At 36.7% G+C, this 22,498-nt stretch overlaps 1 protein-coding gene across 1 annotated transcript in view; it reads left to right on the forward strand.

The window, feature by feature from the left end:
• AGL (amylo-alpha-1, 6-glucosidase, 4-alpha-glucanotransferase) overlaps positions 1-22,498 on the forward strand; it is an 81,524-nt gene that overhangs the window by 41,581 nt on the left and 17,445 nt on the right. Inside the window, exons 24-27 of the mRNA XM_060090178.1 lie at positions 452-627; positions 4,967-5,069; positions 8,475-8,700; positions 9,902-10,013. Of these exons, the coding sequence (XP_059946161.1) occupies positions 452-627; positions 4,967-5,069; positions 8,475-8,700; positions 9,902-10,013 (617 nt within the window). The remainder of the gene's footprint in view (positions 1-451; positions 628-4,966; positions 5,070-8,474; positions 8,701-9,901; positions 10,014-22,498) is intronic.

Consider the following 22,498-nt stretch of genomic DNA (forward strand, 5'->3'; position numbering starts at 1 on the left):
GCATGATTTCAGAAAGAACAAAACTTCAGCCCTACCATTTGTTTTACAACAGGCCTTTTAAAGCCAGCTAGACAGAATACTGGGTGAAATGAAAGCAGTTCTGAAACCTTATCCAAATTGAAAATTTTGTTCAACTGATATTAGCATTGTTACACATTTGTGTAGAGAGACTTTTTGAAGGGAAGAAACCAAGTAAAATAATACTGCCAAAAATTTTTGAATCAATGGGTATAAAATTTCAGGTATGCAAGATGAGTAAGTTTTGAGATCTGATGTTCAACATTGTGGCTATAAATAACAATATTGTGTTGTACGCTTAAAAATCTGTTAAAGCAGGTAGGTCTCAACTTAGGTGTTCTTACCCTAATAAAATTTTTTGAATAAATAAGTGAATAATAAAAAATTTTTTATTTCTACACATAATATTTTGAACTCTATAACATTGTTGCAGCTTTGTTCAGAACGGTTCTACCTTTGTGAAACACCTTTCCCTGGGTTCAGTCCAAATGTGTGGAGTAGGAAAATGCCCTTCTCTGCCACTTCTTTCACCTTCCCTTATGGATGTACCATGCAGGCTGAATGAAATCACAAGAGAGAAGGAGCAGTGTTGTGTGTCTCTAGCTGCAGGTAAGAAATTATGTACAAAGTTAAATGTGTAAGTCAGGATTAGTGAGGAAATTATGAAGAAATTATTATTTAAAAAACTCATGATGTTATTCAAGGTTTCATGTTACTGCTTAGTAAAATTTCATAGGTATTCACTTGTAAAAATAATAACCGTGCTCACTATTTAATTACCACTGTGCACCAGACATTTATTTATGTGCATTTTTTATTGTGGCCAGTTAATCCTTTTCTTCGTGTTTATTTTTTCCAACTTATGACATTTTGCATTTTTTAATTAAATTTGTTTTACTACCCTTTTTCCATTACACTATACTTGTTTCTCAATATTAAAAATTAACCCAACCTTGTAAAGGTCCTCTACAAGTTACAAACCACGAAACAAATGTTAAATAATTTTTATTATGTGTCTAATTGCAATTAAATGCTTTCATCTCTATTGATATTTTTCCTGAAAGTAGATTTAAAACCCAAATCAAGTAACAAGTTGAAATCTAAGCAAAATAGGCTTTTGGTTTCTTTTTAATAAATTTCAAGCTATTTCTAAGAAGTATTTAATATTTGAGTCCACTGAGGTTTAGAACTTCCCATACTAAACTGAAAAATACTAATTGCAGCATGAAAGTAACAGTGTTGTCCGTGTGAATTCCTCTGTTTACCCTTAAATTTGCATATGCTCAGACCAAGAAAAAAGACCTAGTGGACCCAACAACTAAAAAAGAAGTTAACTTTTCATTTGGAATGATCATATGAACCTTCTGAATGTTTTAATTATGTAATTGTGTTTTAGATTTTCACTCAACTATTTGATCTCCTTCTGGTACTTTCGCCTGTGAATCCATGCAGATGGTCATAAAACTGAACAGGGCCATTGTGAAAAACAGTTAATAGGCAGAATTTGATTTTAAAGCTTATTGTTTAGAAGCCTCTTACATAGTATAGTGATCTCAACATTTTTGATTATTCACCACTGTTGTTAAGCACTCCCAAAATAAATATACTGATATATTGATATCATAAATGATATACTGATATAAGTTATGATACTTGGTATGTTTACATATCAGGTACAATGTAAAACAAAAAGAAAAACTCAAAAGATAAGTTCATAAATATAAATAGAAGTTCTGGGATTCCTTTCTAACATGCTAAAGGAGAGTTTTATATACTCCATACTAACAATATATAGGACTGTACTCAGATTTGCAGATAGATTTCTTCGTTTCATTTCTAAATGAATACAAAGGCCAGGGATACCTTCCTTTGGTGACAGTGGTGCAAAATATATATATAATTATTAGCTTTTATAATAATTGACAAGGTAGAAATCATTCAGAAGATGTGTGATCTTAAGTCATATACTCTGAGAGGTCAAAAAGTTAATACAAACATTTCCACACATCAGTGCTAGAGATTTTATAGTTTTGACTTTTTAACAAAAATTAACTGCCTGTATTTGGGGGCATACCAACTCAAACTCACCCTTGGATCTATCTATACTTACATTTTATGCAAGGTGTTAAGTGGGTTAAAGTACCAGGAAGTCTGTGCCACAGAGTACTATATATATATGTGATAGCTGCTGTCATCATCATCATCATCAGAATTACATCATCAACCATATATTGGGTTGGCCAACAGGTTCCTCTGGTTTTTAAAGTAAAAATAAAAGACACGTTTTTCATTTTCACCAAGAAGTTTATTAAACATCATATGCACCGTTTTGTTCCATTACCTTCCTAAAACTTTTTATCTTTTTGAGCAAAGAACTGTTCCAGGTGCCTTTTACAGTCTTCCAGGGAATTGAAATTTTTTTTTTCCATTAAGAGAATTTTTTAAAGACTGAAATGAATGGAAATCCAAAGGTTCAGTGTCTGGTGAATACAGCGGATGAATCAGAACTTCCCAGCCACCTGGAGGGGTGGGATAGGGAGGGTGGGAGGGAGGGAGACGCAAGAGGGAAGGGATGGGGGAACAGATGTATATGTATGACTGATTCACTTTGTTATAAAGCAGAAACTAATAAAAAAAAAAAAAAGAACTTCCCAGCCAAGCTGTACCAGTTTTTGACTGGTCATCAAAGAAACATGCGGTCTTGCGTTATCCTGATGGAAGATGATGAGTTTTCTGTCGACTAATCCCAGACGCTTTTCGTCGAGTGCTGCTTTCAGTTGGTCTAATTGGGAGCAGTACTTGTTGGAATTAATCATTTAGTTCTCTGGAAGGAGCTCATAATAGAGGACTCCCTTCCAATCCCACCATATACACACATCACCTTCTTTGGATGAAGACCGGTCTTTGGTGTGGTTTGTGGTGGTTCATTTTGCTTGCCCCACGATCTCTTCCATTCCACATTGTTGTACAGTATCCACTTTTCATCACCTGTCACAATTTGTTTTAAAAATGGAATGTTTTCGTTACGTTGCAATAGAGAATCTCATGTGGAAATACAGTCAAGAAGGTTTTCCTCACTTAACTTATGTGGAACCCAAGATCAAAGTGATTAACATAACCAAGCTGGTGCAAATGATTTTCAGTGCTTGATTTGGATATTTAGAGTATGTCGTCTATCTCCCATGTGGTATAACGTTGATTGTTCTCAATTAATGTCTCAATTTGATCACTGTCAACTTCAACTGGTCTACCTGATCATGGAGCGTCCAGCGAGAAATCTCCAAAACAAAACTTCGCAAACCACTTTTGACAAGTTCAATCAGTCACAGCACCTTTCCATACACTGCACAAATCTTTTTGTGCGTTTCAGTTGCATTTTTACCTTTCTTGAAATAATAAAGCATAATATGCCAAAAATGTTGCTTTTTTCTTCCATCTTCAGTATTAAAATGGCTACACAAAAATTCACCAATTCTGACAAGTTTTTTTTTTAATGCACGCTGATATAATAGCTGTCACAATACAATATAACAAAATTATTTTGAATGAAGTTAAGGACAACTAAGCGCTACTAGAGCCATCTTACAGAAAAAACCAAACGAACTTTTTGGCCAACCCAGTATATAAACTGTATATGTGAACCGTATATAAACAATACACAAAGTGTTTAGGGAAATTTTGTACCACTATTTGAAAGACAATATAGAAAGAAACGTCTGATATTACCTTTAGTTCTGATGTTTTCTTAACAGAAGAACATACAAGGTGAAGACCCAGTAAACAGAAACTTAAATTGTGAAGTATTGCCAATTTTTGTTTATCTTAGTCAAATTCTTTCACCTCTCAATTTACCTTTTATAAATCTTTTATTTCATTCATTCAGTAAATTTTTATAGTGATATGTACCAGTTACAATTTTCAGTGATATATTTTGGTAAACAATGCAAATGAGATTGCTGTTATCATGGATCTTATTTTTTACTGGGGAGTGACATTCATTCAACAAACCAGAAAACAAACAAGATATTGTCAAATAGTGTTAAGTGCTTAGAAAATAGTTATGAATGAATGCTGTGAACATTTTATTTATGACCTCAGTTTTCCCTTCCTAAAATATTTGTTACATTTATACTTTTGCATAGTTGGTTTTCTTGAGTGAAATGCTAATTTCCTTTGCTTTACTTTCCTACTGATTATTGTTTTTAGTACAAATACAGATAACAATTATATTCTTTTCATGTTTTGTAAGAAACCAAACTCAATCTAAAAGTAAAATTTTAGATTTTATCCATCAGTCACTCTGTTTTACTTCATGCATAAAAGCTGCAGTTACCTAGAATGTTCAAGTTATTTGGCGTCTGAAATCCTTGTTTTAATCTGTAAAAACTGTCTCTGACTAACAAACTATAACACTTCTAAGTCATTTTAAGTAAATGGGAAATTTGGTAATAAAGTAACTCTATAGTGATAGATTAATAAACATTTACTTATGTATCATTAAGGTAATCATCTCATATTTAGATTAATTTGTTGCCTTCGAATTGCACATAGAACCTTTAAAAATATATCATTACTATTAAGAGTTTCTTGATGTGTTAAATATTTGACCTCTGATTTTAATCTTTAACTTTAATTTACTAAAAAAGTTTATCTGTGTTTAAAGACTCACACATTTGAACCAATTCAGATAAGCATCGCTCTCTAGCACTGATTCTTAATCTATTTTGGGTGACAGATTCCTTTAAGAATCAGATATGATTATGGAACCTCATCACACAAAAGTTGACATAAGTATAGCCATACATTCTGCAGATACCTTAAGAGGGTTTGAAGACTCTTTTTAGCTCATCCTTGACCCCCAAGTTTAGAGCAACTCATCTATAGTAATGGAGTTCATAGGTTTGTATACATTAAGGTTAATATATTACTTTGTTGTGTTTTCTGTTAGGCTTACCCCACTTTTCTTCTGGTATTTTCCGCTGCTGGGGAAGGGATACTTTTATTGCCCTTAGAGGTCTGCTGCTGATTACTGGACGCTACTTGGAGGCCAGGTAGGAAATCTCTAAAAAGTTGCAATGCAGGTTTATGTTTGAATGTTTTTCACATGCTCTTCAAACTTTTCTTATTCATCTATTCTCAACATATGGGAGGCATGTTTTCCTTAGGTGTGTTTTTTATTTTATTTTTTATATATTCAATTAATAGGATCATAGAATTTCAAAGACGTGAAAATCTTTAAAGTTACCAAATTCTAACCCTTCATGTTACAGATCAGGTTATCTTTAGCATTTGCTACTTTATTTCAAGTAAAACTAAAAAATGTATAAACATATTACTAACATCACTCACTAAAGAGTAAAATTTCTATGCCCAAGTTAAGTGTAAGAACTCAGATGAACTTTTAGGTAAAATTGGAAAGTCTGCCATTTTTTGTTCTTCCATAATGAAGGCATTGCTGGCCTTTTGACAGAGTCTGGTAGAAAGAATTATAATACCAGGTTTTCTTCTTTTTAATGTCAGACATTGTAACCTCCAGTTTTACATTTTCTAGACTTAAAATGGTGTTTTCTTATGTCACAGTATTATGTATGAATTTATCAGAGGTAGAAAAGAAAGGCTCTACATCAGTACTGTATAGTGTTCCACAAATCAGCAGTGTCGCCATCTGACAGCTTGTTAGAAATGCAAATTCTTGGTCTCTATTGCTGGATCTGCTGAATCCAAACCTGGGGGTGGAAAGGGCAGAGTTGGCAGATGGCAATCTGTGTTTTCGCAGGGGCTCCAGGTGATTTTCAGCTGCCTAAGACTAAAGTTTGAAATCACTGCTCTGAAAGTTAAAACTTGTAGCAAAATAAGCATTTATATGATACCTTATTTTGATGTCACCCGAGAAATAACTGGAGGTTTGCCTCTCCAAATGACAAGTTTTATTTCTGATCCTTTTAAAATTGGAAATTTCTAAGTGAACATCTAAAATGTATTATATGCTTCCCTATACTAACCTAACATATAATAAGACCTTTTATTATGGACTTAAGATACTATTATGGGGCTATAGAAATTTGGGAGGCTGTGTGCTTCTTCCCCAAATGCCCCTAAATGACCGTGATTAAGAAGTAGGAAGTGGAACGTCAGGAACATAGTATAGTGGTTAAGAACTTGGGTTTGGGCCAGACTACCAGGTTCTAATCCTGGTTCCAAATGCCCACCTGACAAATTATTTGTTCTCTTCGTGCTCTCCGTAGAATGGTTATAGTACTTACCTTATAGGGTTTTTGTGAGGATTAAATAAGCTAATACAGTTAAAATATCTAGAGCAATGTCTGCCACATGCTAAGCACTCCATAAATGTTCATTTTTAAAATAATTATTGTTACTTTCATTGTTATCTGGGCTCCCAATGATCACTTCTATGTACTGTCAAAATTTTCTGCTACTTAGTTTTACATATGACTATCTCAATCAGGCATCAGCTAACTATGACCTGTCACCTGTTTTGTATGACCTAAGAGCTAAGAATGGTTTTTACGTTTTTAAAGGATCATTAAAAAAAAAAAAAGAATATATGATGAGACCATATATGGCCAACAAAGCCTAAAATATTTACTGTCTGACCCTTTACAGAAAAAAAGTTTGGCTACCCCTGATCTAGATGATTTCCCAGAAGATAATGCATTTGTTATGGTAGTGCTAGCTGCTATGAATTATAAACTCTTAAATTTCAATGGCTTTTCACAAACGAAATTCATTTGCTTCTGATCCTGTATGGGTGTTGACGAGGGAACTTTCTACTTAGTGGTGAAGGGATATAGGCTTCTTTATCTTCAGGATATACCATCTTGCAGGGACTCTAGGTTCTCTCCAGTCTGCTGGCAGAAAGGGAAAGAGAGCCTGAGGAACACACACCTGTTCCATTCACTTAACAGTCTTTTGCCTTAGAATGCAGTCATCTGGCCACAGCCAAGTGTAAGGTAGGCTGGGATGTATAGGAAAGCCATTTTGGTGGACACATGGCTGTCTCTACCACAGATAGTTTTACTTTCACCCTCTGCAGAGATGTTCATGGACAGAGGACTTTTTATTGAACTTTCTCATGTATGACATGTTCTAGATAATTAAGATTGCTAATACTCTGACTTTTTATTAATTGGAAGTGTCACAGTCCATACTAACACTTTTGTACTACGAAGATAAAAAGTTCCTCTTACACTATAATTTAAGAGATGGGCATGGGACTTCCCTGGTAGCACAGTGGTTAAGAACCCGCCTGCCAATGCAGGGGACACGGGTCCGGGAAGATCTCACATGCCATGGAGCAACTAAGCCTGTGCACCACAACTACTGAGCCCACGTGCCGCAACTACTGAAGCCCGCATGCCTAGAGCCCGTGCCCTGCAACAAGAGAAGCCATGGCAATGAGAAGCCCGCACACCGCAACGACAAGTAGTCCCCACTCGCCACAACTAGAGAAAGCCCATGCACAGCAACAAAGACACAACACAGCCAAAAATTTAAAAAAAATTTTTTTAAAGAAATGGACATTGAACTGATATATAGAATTAATTAGATTTTTAAATGATTTAGCCAAAAAGCATTGAGCCCTAGAGATTTTTTTTTTTTGCGGTACGCGGGCCTCTCACTGTCGTGGCCTCTCCTGTTGTGGAGCACGGGCTCCAGATGCGCAGGCTCAGCAGCCATGGCTCACGGGCCTAGCCGCTCCGCAGCATGTGGGAGCTTCCCGGACCGGGGCACAAACCCGTGTCCCCTGCATCAGCAGGCGGACTCTCGACCACTGCGCCACCAGGGAAGCCCCGAGGCCTAGAGATTTTAAATGCCTTTTCCAAGGTCATACAGATGGCAACACTAGGATTTAAATCTCAGTCTTCTTATTTCTCAGTTTCACGCTCTTTTTAGAATGCCATGCCATCTTACAAAGTTGTCATTTGGTGTATGATAGTAGAATAACACTTTGAAAGATAAAATATTCTCTACAAGTTTTTGAAAATAAATTATGTTTTTCAAGGTCAGTTTTTACCCATTTATTTTCTTATATGATTGTTTTATTCTTGGTATCTGCTATTTAAAGCAATAAGATTCATGTTCTTAGTTACTCAGATTTTGAAATACGAGGGATTTCAAAAGTAAAACCTAGAGCTATGAGGGACCTTAAAAATCACCCAGTCCAATCCCAAACTCCACAGATGAAAAAATATTCTCCCAGAGGTGGTTAGTCACACAGATTGTTAGAGAAAAAGACAGGGCTAGGATCAAGGTTCCTGATTTTTAATTCAGTGCTTATTTTATATTATGACCTCTTTCTACATGAAAATACAAAGAAATAAGGGTAGGAGAGAAAATACATAAAAAATAACGATTACCAAGAGTGACTTTTTTGTCTTCAATTTTTTAAGTGATTTTTTTCATGTCAAATGATTCACCTAATTCTGTTGTTTTAGGAATATTATTTTAGCGTTTGCTGGTACCCTAAGACATGGTCTCATTCCTAATCTCCTGGGTGAAGGAACTTATGCCAGATACAACTGCCGGGATGCTGTGTGGTGGTGGCTGCAGTGTATTCAGGATTATTGTAAAATGGTCCCAAATGGTCTAGACATTCTCAGGTGCCCAGTTTCCAGAATGTATCCTACAGATGATTCTGCTCCTTTGTCTGCTGGCACACTGGTAAAGATCATTTCTTAAAATAATTTTTTTCCTGAAAAATGACTTTTAGCTTCTAATATAAAATACATGTAAAATTAAGAATCTGAATCTTACAAATTCTTCAAATATTGGTATTTATTTAGCAACTGCTGCTACTATGAGAGATTGCAGAGATAAGACTTGCTCTTTGCCTAAAGAGCTTGCAACATGGTAGAAGAGGTGATGTGTAGATAATACAATCATTGCAAAAAAGAGGGAAGTGCTATGTAGTCTCATAAAAGAAAGAGAGATGATCTAGTAGGTGGGTCTCAGGGAGGACTACAGAAAGCAACTAAAATTTCACCTAAACTAAACCTTGAAAGGTGAGTAGGATTTCATCAGAGATGAGGGAAGTTGTGAGAAGATATTAAAGGTGAAATAAATAATAAAGCACAGGGTAGATTGACGCACAGTTTAGGACATACTGCTCAGTCTAGTTTGGCTTTTTGTGTAGGGTACCTGCAGGGTAGTAAGGGATTGTGGAAAGGGTGGACCAGGTTGTGGAGAGCCTTGGCTACCAATCCAGGGAGTTCAGAGTTTATCTTATGAGCAGTGCAGAATGAATGAACATTTTTTGTGGGGTTTTTTCCCCCAGGAATATTGTACTTTTGCCACTTCTGATCTGCATTTATGTTATAGTTTATTTGTTATGGAGGACTTCTAAGCTACCTCGGGGCTAGCATAGATTTATGTCACTACAATGTTTCTATCATGAAGTGTTCAAAGAATATTTGTCCAAAAATTTTTTAACCTAAAGTAAATTACCATTATAGTATATAGTTTATCTCCATTGCTATGTACGTGGATGAATTAGAACAGCAATGCCAATTTAAAACTCAGATTTCTGTATAATAAGCTATATTCATTTATTAGCTGAACCGTTCACTCTAACGCAGATTACACAAGATCACAAGATTATTTTTCATGTATCAGCAAATTACAAATTATTTCATGTCACAGAATTTATAGTTAAAACTATAGTATGTTAAATGTTCATATGCCAAAGGTCTGATCTATTATATGATGTATAGGAGCTGCTTCTTTCCCCAGTCCCACCCCTTATCCCCATTTCTCCTTTTAAGGGAAAAATATATGTTTCCACAAAACTTCAGTTGTGGAATTTGGGAGACGATAAGAAAAATGTGATTTCTAACAGAGGTAACATCCATTATGTCTCAAACAGGATCAACCATTGTTTGAAGTAATACAGGAAGCTATGCAAAGACACATGCAGGGCATACAGTTCCGAGAAAGGAATGCTGGTCCACAGATAGATCGCAACATGAAGGATGAAGGTACATAACTTTAGGTACATAGTAAAGATTTAGTGAGGAGATGAAATTAAACCTTGTAATTGTTCATTTATTTCACAAGTATTTTATTTGTGTATAAAACTTCAGAATATAATAATGAAAAAGATTAAGAGTTTCTGATCTCACCAGTTTAGTTTAGTTTCTAGAGGAAAGATAAAATGTTGTATCTTTTGTCAGCCAGTTTGAAAGGTAATTTTGGTGCTTGCATTTATAATCATAACAATAATTGCTAATAATTGAGTGCTTGCTATGTGCTAAGCATTGTGCTAACTACTTTACCTACATTATTACCATTTAACACTTCTGAGAACATTAGGCATGAGTTACATTGTTCCCTTTTTTATTGATAAGGTGACTGAAGCAGAGTAGTTTGCCCAGAGTCACACAGCTGCTAAGTTGCAGAGCTAGGATTTCATCCATAGTTTGTCTATCCCATAATCTAGGCTCTTATAAAATACTTTTTATAAAGAGGTTTATTTGTACTCAGAGTTAAAATATACTTTTATAACCTCTTTGAAATTCATCATATTCCTATTTTTATGGCACACTGTCATCATCATTAGCCAGTGCAAGGCTAACAATAATTTATTTCATTTTATTACTCATTCCCCTTAGAGACATTCCAATGGGTTTGTTGTATATTCATGTATTGTCTTATAAAATATATATTGCTTTAAGTGCATATAGACCTTTTTTTTAACTTTTTAATTTTGAAAGAATTGGGGACTGATAGAAAGTTACAAAAATGATACATAAGCGTACCCTGAACCCTTCATCCAGCTTCCCTCAATGAGGACATCTTATATAACTTTAGTACAATATCAAGATCAGGAAATAGATATTAGTGTCATACTGTTAGCTAAGCTATAGACCATATTCCTTTTTCACCAGTTTTACGTTAACTCATCTGTGTGTGTGTGTGTATGTGTGTGTGTGTACTTCTGTGCAGTTTTACCTCATGTATAGCTTCATGTATCCACTACCACAGTCAAGATACAGAGCTGTTCCGTCACCAAAGAGGTTTTCCTTGTGCTATCCCATTATAGTCACACCAACCATCCCTGGTCTCTAGCAACTGCCAATCTGTTCTGCGTCTCTATATTTTGTCATTTTGAGAATGTAGATAAATGGAATCATACAGTATGTAACCTTTTGAGATTGGTTCTTTCACTAAACATAATTCCCCTTGAGAACTATCCAAGTTGCTGCATTTATCAATATTTTATTAGTTTTTATTGCTAAGTAGTATTCCCTTTTATGAATGTACCATTCATCTTTTGAAGGATATTTAGGTTGTTTCCAATTTTTTTGGCTAATACAAATGGAGCTGCTATAAACATTCATATACAGGTTTTTGTGTAAACATAAGTTTTCATTTCTCTGGGATAAATGCCCAATAATGTGATTGGGTGATGTGGTCAGCACATGTTTTGTTTTATAAGAAATTGCCAAACTATTTTCATTTCACATTCCCACCAGCAAGCTGGATAGATCCAGTTTCTCCACGTCCTTGCCAGAATTCGTTGTTATCACCTATTTTCAGATGTTCTGATAGTTGTGTAGACCACTACACATTGTGGTTTTGATTTGCATTTCCCTATTAATGGTTTTGAACATCTGTTCATATGCTTATTTACCATCCATATCCCCTCTTTGATGAAATGTCTATTCATGTCTTTTATCCATTTTCTAATTGGATTGCTGGTTTTCTACTGTTAAGTGTGTGTGGTGAAATACACGTTTACTATTTTATCATAAAATATATCATTTTAGGGCCTCCCTGGTGGCGCAAGTGGTTGAGAGTCCGCCTGCCGATGCAGGGGATACGGGTTCGTGCCCCGGTCTGGGAGGATCCCATATGCCGCGGAGCGGCTGGGCCCGTGAGCCATGGCCGCTGAGCCTGCGCGTCCGGAGCCTGCGCGTCCGGAGCCTGTGCTCCGCAACGGGGGAGGCCACAACAGTGAGAGGCCCGCATACCGAAAAAAAATATATATATATATATATATATCATTTTAGCCATTTTCAAGTGTACAGTGCAGTGACTTTAAGTACATTTGCACTGTTTTTCAACCATCATCACTATCCATCTCCAGAACTTTTTCATCATCCCAAACTGAAACTATACTCAGTTAGCAATAATTCCTCATTCTCTTCCTTGCTAGCCCCTAGTAGCTACTAATCTACTTTATGTCTCTATGAATTTGATTATTCTAGGTACCTCATATAAATGGAAGTATGTAATTTTGTCCTTTTATGTCTGGCTTATTTCACTTACATTGGTATATCAGAGCTACATATACTATACTCTTATGCCCTTTGTCTAAACACTACCACATTCCTTTCCAGAATTACTGCACCAGTCTCTATTCCCATTAACAATCAAAGTAGCTTCTTAAGTGTCCATATGCCTACCAACATTTGGCATTATCCTCTAATGCCAAATATGGGTGTAAAGCCATATGTAGTTGTTTTAACTTAAAATTCTCCTGTTATTGAATTTGAGTATTTGCTCATATTTTTATTGGCCTCTTTGGAAAGTTTCCTTTTCTATAAATTATTTATTCATGTTCTATGCCTTTACTCATCTTTCTTTTGGCATTCCTGTATTTTTCATGTTGATTATCAGGAGTTTTTTGTTTATTCTAGATGTTTGTCCATCATTAGTTTTAGAATTGCACAAACCTTTTCCCAATTTATCTATGGTGTCCTTCACCATATTTCATTTCAGAAATCCTACCCCACCTTCATGTCTCAAAGATAATCTCTCACATTAACTTCTATTAACTATGTGAGTTTGCCTTTTACAAAATTTTTTTTAAAGAGACAATTTGTCCCACTTTAATTCATTCTATTTTTGTTCTTATGAGTCTTGTTTTCAAGACCTATATCTGTATTAATTTACCATGTCTATGTTCATTTCTTTAACTTATTAAAATCCCTATTGACCCCTAACAGAATAAGTAATTTAGTGTATGCCTCTCTCCCTGAATCCCTATTTGATATTATCTAGGTGGAATTTCAGTTTGAATTGTTATGACTGTACTTCTTTTTGTTTTCTTTGGTTATTGCTTTTTCTTAGGCAACAATAAACTTTTATGTGTAATTTGATCATCTTTTCATTCCATCTCTCTTACTAGTATCCTCTAAGATTTATTTCTTTCCTTATTTGAGTTAATCAGATGAGCTTATTTATTTATGTTAATATATGAAAACCTCTCAGAACAGTGCCTACTACTACAGTGCCTTGCTGTAGTCATTTTATTGTTGCTATATGAGTATCTTTAGTGCTGCTATATGAAAGTTTTTAAAGTTGGAACTTACATGTCAAGCTCTCTGAGGCCTTGTATGGCTGGCAGTATTTTTATTATGCTTTCATATTTAAATGACAGATTAGACATAAATGCTTTTTTTCTTCAATGCTTTAGAAAATATTATTCTGTTGACTTCTTGTTTCCAATATTGCTATTGAAAGGTATATGGACCTATACCTTGTTCCATTAGAAGTGATCTACTCTTTCTTTCTTGAAGATTTTAGAACCATCTCTTTGTCTGAATTCAGGATTTTACTCTAACTTTCCTTATCTGTTTCATTTGGTACTCTATGAGTGCTTTTAACCTGAGATCTTTCTTGATTCTAGGATATTTATCATTTTATTTCTTCAAGTATTTTCTTCCTTCTCTTTCCACTTTCTGGGGATACTTTTGTCAGGATATCTTTTGATTTAATTCTATCCCCATAACTTTTAGCTCTTTTTTTCTATTTTCTCCCTTTAACCATTCCTGCTACCTCTGGAGAATTTTTCAATCTTGTCTTCTATCTCACTAATTCATTCTTAGCTGTGTCTATCTACTATTTAGTCCCTTATTATCACTTTATTGTTTTCTTTATTTCAACTATTAAAAATTTCAGACCTAACATCTCCACTTAGTCTTTTTTTTTTTTTTTTTTTTTTTTTTTTGCTGTACGCGGGCCTCTCACTGTTGTGGCCTCCCCCATTGCGGAGCACAGGCTCCGGACGCACAGGCCCAGCGGCCATGGCTCACGGGCCCAGCCTCTCCGCGGCATGTGGGATCTTCCCAGACCGGGGCACGAACCCGTATCCCCTGCATCGGCAGGCGGACTCTAAACCACTGCGCCACCAGGGAAGCCCCTCCACTTAGTCTTTTTAATGTCTTTTTTTCCTGCTTCATGTTAATAATATCTTACCTATGTCTTTGAGGTTATTTATTTTGCTTATTGTATATTATTGGTCCATCTGTTCCAGTAATTCTGCTTCATGTGAACTATGTTACTCAACTTCTCTCTTTTATATAGTCGTTAGACTCCTCTGGTATCTAATGTTTATCTTTTCCCAATAAGCTCATATTCCCTTAATTATTAGCTACTCTGTAAGCACTGAAAAGAAGCAATCTCCTTAAGTTGTAACACAGCAGCGTTATGAGCCGAGGTGGAATAAAAGTCCAAAGTGGCTGGTCAAGTCTCACGTGTTTTTTGTTTGTTTTGGTTCTTTTGTTTGTTTTTCGGGGGGGTTGGGTTTTAAAATAAATTTATTTATTTTATTTATTTATTTTTGGCTATGTTGGGTCTTTGTTGCTGCACACGGGCTTTCTCTAGTTGCAGTGAGTGGGAGCTACTCTTCTTTGTGGTGCACGGGCTTCTCATTGCAGTGGCTTCTCTTGTTGCGGAGCACAGGCTCTAGGCACGTGGGCTTCAGTAGTTGTGGCATGCAGGCTCAGTAGGTTGTGTCTCGCGGGGTCTAGAGCACAGGCTCAGTAGTTGTGGTGCACAGGCTTCATTGCTCCGCGGTATGTGGGATCTTCCTGGAGCAGGGCTCAAACCCGTGTCCCCTGCGCTAGCACGCGGATTCTTAACCACTGCACCACCAGGGAAATCCTCACATGTTTTTATTAGTTTCTCCCAAACATTATATGACTTCTTCATATCAATACCTCACATATACTTCTGTAGTTTCTCCAGGGTTGATTGTGGGGAGGGAGCCAATAGCCTGGAATACTTTGCCAACTCATCAGAAAGTGCAAAAGTAAATCTTCTACCCACTTTATGCATTTGAAACAACCTATTCATTCATAGTCATTTTGACTTGTGTACCTTTTTGTGTGTGTTCTTATGACTTTGTAGCTGAATCTCTGAGATTTACTCACTAAACATTGACTATCCAATTATTTAATATCAAATAAATTAAAAAGCTCTTTGCCTTTGTGTATCACTTGACGAACATTTTCCAGAAGCTAGTACCTCTATTCCTAGCTCATAATAGAGGAAATAGGAGGAGGTAAAAGTAGCTTGCCCAAGGACATACATCAACCATCCATTAATAAACATAGGGGGAAGCATTCAATCTCACCAGTACTCAAACAAATTCATGTTAAAGTAGATCACTGTATGTATGTATGTATGTATGTGTATATATATATATATATATATATATATATATATATATATATATACCACATCTTCTTTATTCATTCATCTGTTGATGGACATTTAGGTTGTTTCCATGTCTTGGCTATTATAAATAGTGCTGCTGTGAGCACTGAGGTGCATGTATCTTTTTGAATTAGAGTTTTCATCTATTCTAGATATATGTCCAAGAGTGGGGTTACTGGATCATATGGTAGTTCTATTAGTTTTTTAAGGAACCTCCATACTGAAGTGAGCCAGTGAACAGTTTTGAGCAGGAGTGATATGACCTAACTTAGATATTAAAAATATCACAGTGACTGCACCAACTTACATTCCCACCAACATTGTACAAGGGTACCCTTTTATCCACATCCTCCCCAACATTTGTTATTTGTAGCCTTTTTGATGATAGCCATTCTGACAGATATAAGGAGATACCTCATTGTGGTTTTATTTTCATTTCTCTAATAATAGCAGTGTTGAGCATCTTTTCATATGCCTATTAGCCATCTTTGGAAAAATGTCTATTCAGTTCTTCTGCCTACTTTTTATTCTATTATTTGGTTTTTTTTAATATACTGAGTTATATGAGCTGTTCAAATATTTTGGATATTAACCGCTTATTGCTTGCATCATTTGCAAGTATTTTCTCCCATTCTGTAAGTTGTCTTTTTGTTTTGTTGATGATTTCCTTCGATGTGAAAAAGCTTTTAAGTTTAATTAGGTCCCATTTGTTTATTTTTGCATTTATTTCTTTTGCCTTAGGAAACAGATCCAAGAAAATATTGCTGTGATTTATGTTAAAGAGTGTTCTGCCTATGTTCTTTTTTAGTTTTATGGCTTCAGGTCTTACATTTAGGTCTTTAAATCATTTTGAGTCCATTTTTGTACATGGTATGAAGGAATGTTCTGATTTCATTGTTTTACATGTGTCTGTCCAGTTTTCCCAGCACGACTTATTGAAGAGGCTGTCTGTTCTCCTTTGTGTATTCTTGCCTCCTTTGTCATAGATTAATTGACCATAGCTGCATGGGTTTACTTCTGGGCTCTCTACTCTGTTCCATTGATCTATGTGTCTGTTTTTATGCCAATACTATGCTGTTATGATTACTGTAGCTTTGTAGTATAGTCTGAGGTCTGGGAGGGTTATACCTCCAGCTTTGTTCTTTTTCCTCAGGATTATTTTGGCAATTCAGGGTTTTTTGTGGTTCCGTATACATTTTAGGATTATTTGTTCTAGTTCTGTGAAAAAAATGTCATAGGTATTTTGATAGGGATTTAAATCCGTAGATTGCTTTGGGTGGTATGGCCATTTTAATAATATTAATTCTTGTATTCTAATAGCACAGGATATCTTTCCATTTCTTGGAATCATCCTCAGTTTCCATCATCAATGTTTTATAGGTTTCAGAGTATAGGTCTTTAACCTCCTTGGTTTAGTTTATCCATAGGTTTTTGTTTTGTTTGTTTTGTTTTGTTTTTTTACTTTCTCTTTCTGATATTTCATTATTAGTGTATAGAAGTGCAACAGATTTCTATTTATTGATCTTGTATCTTACAACCTTGCTGAATTCATTTATTAGTTCTAATAGTTTTGGGATGGAGACTTTAGGGTCCTCTATATAGAATATCATGTCATCTGCAAATAGAGACAATTTTACCTCTTCCCTCCCAATTTGGATACCTTTTATTTCTTTTTCTTGTCTGATTGCTGTGGCTAGGACTTCCAATACAGTGTTAAATAGAAGTGGCAAGAGTGAGCATCCTTGTCTTATTCCTGAATTTAGCGGGAAAGCTTTCAGCTTTTCACCATTGAGTATTTTGTTGGCTGTGGGTTTGTAGTAAGTGGCCTTTATTATGTTGAGATATGTTCCCTCTATACCTATTTTTTTTTTTTTTTTTTTTTCGGTATGCGGGCCTCTCACTGTTGTGGCCTCCCCCGTTGCGGAGCACAGGCTCCGGACGCGCAGGCTCCGGACGCGCAGGCTCAGCGGCCATGGCTCACGGGCCCAGCCGCTCCGCGGCATATGGGATCCTCCCAGACCGGGGCACGAACCCGCATCCCCTGCATCGGCAGGCGGACTCTCAACCACTTGCGCCACCAGGGAGGCCCCCCTCTATACCTATTTTTATGAGAGTTTTTATCATGAATGAATGTTGAATTTGGTCAAATGCTTTTTCTGCACCTATTTATTTCTTTTTATTTATTTATTTTTGGCTGCATTTGGGTCTTTGTGGCTGTGCAAGGGCTTTCTCTAGTTGCGGTGAGCCAGGGCTACTCTTTGTTGCAGTGCGCGGGCTTCTCATTATGGTGGCTTCTCTTGTTGCGGAGCACGGGCTCTAGGCACGAGGCTTCAGTAGTTGTGGCATGCAGGCTGAGTAGTTGTGGCTTGCGGGCTCTAGAGCACAGGCTCAGTAGTTGTGGCACACAGGCTTAGTTGCTCCACGGCATGTGGCATCTTCCTGGATCAGGGCTCGAACCCGTGTTCCCTGCATTGGCAGGTGGATTCCTAACCACTGCTCCACTGGGGAAGCCCTCTGCAACTATTTAGATGATCATGTGATTTTTTTTCTTTCCTTTTGTTAACGTGGTGTAACACATTAATTGATTTGCCTATGTTGAACTATCCTTGTGACCCTGGAATGAATCCCGCTTGATCATGGTATATGATCCTTTTTATGTATCATTGGATTCAGTTGGCTAATATTTTGTTGAGAATTTTTGCATCTATATTCATCAGAGATAGTGGCCTGTAATTTTCTTTTTTGTAGTGTTTTTGTCTGGTTTTGGTATCAGGGTGACAGTGGTCTAGTAGAATGAATTTGGGATTGTTCCCTCCTTTCAATTTTTTGGAATAGATTCAGAAGGATAGGTATAAGGTCTTATTTATATGTTTGGTAGGATTCCCCTGTGAAGCTTTCCACTCCTGGAATTTTGTTGGCTGGGGGTTTTTAAATTACAGATTCAATCTCACTTCTAGCAATCAGCCTGTTCAAATTGTCTGTTTCTTCTTGTCTCAGTCTTGGCAGGCTGTATATTTCTAGAAATTTGTCCATTTCTTCTAGGCTATCCAGTTTGTTGGCATATAACTATTCATAGTATTCTCTTATGAATTTTTGTATCTCTGTGATATCATTTATTATTTCTCCTCTTTCATTTCTTATTTTGTTTGTTTGGACCCTCTCTATTTTTTCTTGATGAGCCTGACTAAAGGTTTATTAATTTTCGACAAAGTAACCTAGGTTGTAGGTTTTTCCCTTTCAGGACTGTAAATATATCATGCCACTCCCTTCTGGCCTGCAAAGTTTCTGCAGAGAAATCAGCTGATAATCTTATAGGAGTTCCCTTGTATATGACTCTCTGTTTTTCTCTTGCTGCCTTAGAATTCTCTTTATCTCTAACTTTTGCCATTTTAATTATGATATGTCTTAGTGTGAGCCTGTTTGGGTTCCTCTTGTTTGGGACCCTCTGTGTTCCTGTACCTGAATATCTGTTTCCTTCTTTGGGTTTGGGAAGTTTTCAGCCATAATTTCTTCAAATACATTTTTGATCCCCTTCTCTCTTCTTCTGGAACCCCTATATTGACACATTTTATATTAGCCCATAGATCTCATATGTTGCTTTTTTTTTCCATTTGTCTTTTTGTCTGCTGTTCTAATTGGATGATTTCCATTATTCTGTCTTCCAGATCATGTATGCATTCTTCTGTGTCATTTAGTCTGTTATTCATTGCTTCTTAAGTGTTTTCTATCTCAGAAATTGAATTATCTCTTCTTTATTGGGTCTTCCTTATAGTTCCTTGTTAAAATGATCCCATGCTTAGATCAATTCTCTTTCTTAATTCAGTTAGCATTTCTATTACTAACTTTTTGAACTCACTGGTAGGCTGATTATCTCTGTTTCATTATTTATTTTTTCAGGGGCTTTCTCTTGCCCTTTCAGTTGGGAGTTTTTTACCATTTCATTTTGCTTAATTTTCTCTGTCTCTATGAATTTAGGTGAAACAGTTATTAACATGGTCTTGAAAGTGTGTTTTTATGTGAGGGCATCCCTTTGTGGACTACATGTGCCAAATATCTTTAGTGTGAGGGCTGGATTTGATGTGGACACAAGCCATGCCTTTCCTCAGGGTGTACTGGCCACTATCACCTTGATATGGGGTATGACTGGTCTTGTAGGCACTAGAGCCTACACAGGGTGTGAGGTGGGATTTGTTCTCTGCTCAGTGGCAGTCACTGCCCTTTCAGGGTCAGGGTCTGCTCCCAGGTTTCTGGAGCAGGTGTCCTGAAGGTCAGACTCAAGTTGGCTCTGTTCCCCTTAAGTGTGTATTTTTCCTTCTCCCCACACTGGGGCCTTTGCCCCAGAGGTGGGGGGATGCTATAATAAGTGGGGCTCATACACTTACAGAGGTCCAGTGTGCTGCCTGTGTAGGCATCCACTCAGACACAGTCCAAGGTCACATTTTTTTCCCCTGTTGTAGTCGTCCCAGATCTAGTGCAAGGTTATGGCATGGAGTAGGCAGGGCTGAAGGATTCACTCAGCTGGCACTGGGATTCATGGCATTGTGGTTGTGGGAATTGAGGCAGCTTCACTCCTGTCAGAAATCCAGGCTGCTTCTCTGGCACTGTTTGAGTAAGTGCCAACAATGGCCACTGCCACCCTACCTGGACCACAATCCAGGGCCCCAGACTGCCTTCTATGTCCCTGCATGGAGTCTTTTCCCAGGACCTGGCTGCCATAAATCCAGTGCCAAGCTGTGGCATGGAGTGAGTGGGGCCATGGTGTTTACTCAGCTCAGATTGGGGAGCACAAGGAGGCAATAGCCACTAGGATAGACCTCTCTCTTCACCCTGTCTTATGGGAAGCCAGCACCCGCATACTCCTCACAAGTGGAATCTGGGCTTCTCAAGCCTTTCTGTCTGTCCCAGGAGTTCTCCAAACAGCCAAGGGAGCTTGTCTTCTCCATATAGGACCCTAGAACTTGGACACCCAGTCTGTGGCTCTACCCACTCACTTCCCAGGGTGAGTGTCTGCCCATGTGATCTCCCTTTTCCCTTATTCCCCTCCCAGGGGCACAGGTTCCAACCCAATGCCTTTCTTTTTATCCTACCTGATTACATGGGAATCATTTTTGTAGCCTTGGTTGTGAAGGAGTTCTTCTGCCAGGTTCCAGTTAGTTTTCCATGAGAATTTTTCCAAATGTATATATATTTTTTATGTGTTTTGGGAAGAGGGGTGATTTCTACATCCTCTTACTCTGCCATCTTGATCCCCCATTGAAGGGAATCTTTTTCTTCTTTCTTAAAGTTGTTTTGGCTCTTTGGGGTCTTTTATGTTTCCATGCAAATTTTAGAACTAGTTCTGTGAAAAATGTCATTGGTATTTTGATAGGGATTGCATTGAATCTGTAATTTGCCTTGATAGTATGGTCATTTTAACAATTTATTTCTTCCAGTCCATGAGCACTGTATATTTTCCATTAGTTTGTATCATCTTAGATTCCTTTTATCAATGTCTTATAGTTTTCCAAGTACAGGTCTTTTACCTCCTTGGTTAGATGTATTCCTAGGTGTTTTAGTCTTTTTGATGCAATTGTAAATGAGATTGTTTTCTTAATTTCTGTTTCGGATAGTTCATTATTAGTATACAGAAACACAACAGATTTCTGTATGTGAATTTTGTATCCTGCAACTTTACCAAATTCATTGATGAACTCTAGTCATCTTTTGGTGGTGTCTAGGATTTTCTGTATATAGTATTATGTCATCTGCAAACAGTTACAGTTTTACTTATTCCCTTCCAATTTGGATTCCTTTTATTTCTTTTTCTTGTCTGATTGCTGTGGCTTCCAATACTTCCAGTACTATGCTGAATAAAAGCAGTGAGAGTGGGCATCCTTGTCTTGTTCCTCAATTTAGCAGGAAAGCTTTTAACTTTTCACTATTGAGTATGATGTTAGCTGTGGACTTTTCATATATGGCCTTTATCATGTTGAGGTACATTCCCTCTATACCCACTTTGCTGAGAGTTTTTTGTTTGTTTGTTTGTTTGTTTGTTTTTTGCGGTACGTGGGCCTCTCACTGTTGTGGCCTCTCTCGTTGCGGAGCACAGGCTCCGGACGCGCAGGCTCAGCGGCCATGGCTCACGGGCCCAGCCGCTCCGCGGCATGTGGGATCTTCCCGGACCGGGGCACGAACCCACGTCCCCTGCATCGGCAGGCGGACTCTCAACCACTGCGCCACCAGGGAAGCCCTGCTGAGAGTTTTTAATCATAAATGGATGTTGAATTCTGTCAAAAGCTTTTTCTTCATCTGTGGAGATGATCATATGATTTTTATACTTTAATTTGTTAATGCGATGTATAGATACCACATTGATTAATCTATGAATATTGAACCATCCTTGCATCCCTGGGATGAATCCCACTTGATCGTGGTATATGCTTTTGCAAGTTGAATTTGGTTTGTTAATAATTTGTTGAGGATTTTTGCATCTGTGTTCATCATCTCTAAGTTATTTAAATTTTTAATTTTAATTATGAAATATCTCAACATACAGATAACAATGTAAATTATGCTTTGAACCTAGAACTGAAATTAGACAGACATTAACAATTGGCCAGATTTTCTTCAGATCATACTCTTTTGTTTTGAAAAGAAATAAAACACCACAGATACAGCTAAAGTTTCATCTCTATCTCTTTCTCTTCCCTCACTCTCTAGAATTAACAACCATCCTATAATCAGGATTTACTTTTTCCATGTATGTTTTTGTATTTTGTGTGTTTATGTGTGTTTGAGTATGTGTAAATTATGTATGATATATATTATGTAGCATATATTCAGTATATCATAGTATATACTGTCCAATATATATATTATGTATTTTATGTTTTCTAATTTTATACAAATATTATCATATTAGACATAGCCATATAGACATACATGGTTATATGTGTTAGTATTATCTATATTTTAAACTTTTACAGAAAAGGCATCTTATTATGCATATCTTTTGCAACTTATTTACTCAGTCATTCTG

This window comes from Mesoplodon densirostris, chromosome 2 (genome assembly GCF_025265405.1).
Source record: "Mesoplodon densirostris isolate mMesDen1 chromosome 2, mMesDen1 primary haplotype, whole genome shotgun sequence".
Taxonomy (NCBI): domain Eukaryota; kingdom Metazoa; phylum Chordata; class Mammalia; order Artiodactyla; family Ziphiidae; genus Mesoplodon; species Mesoplodon densirostris.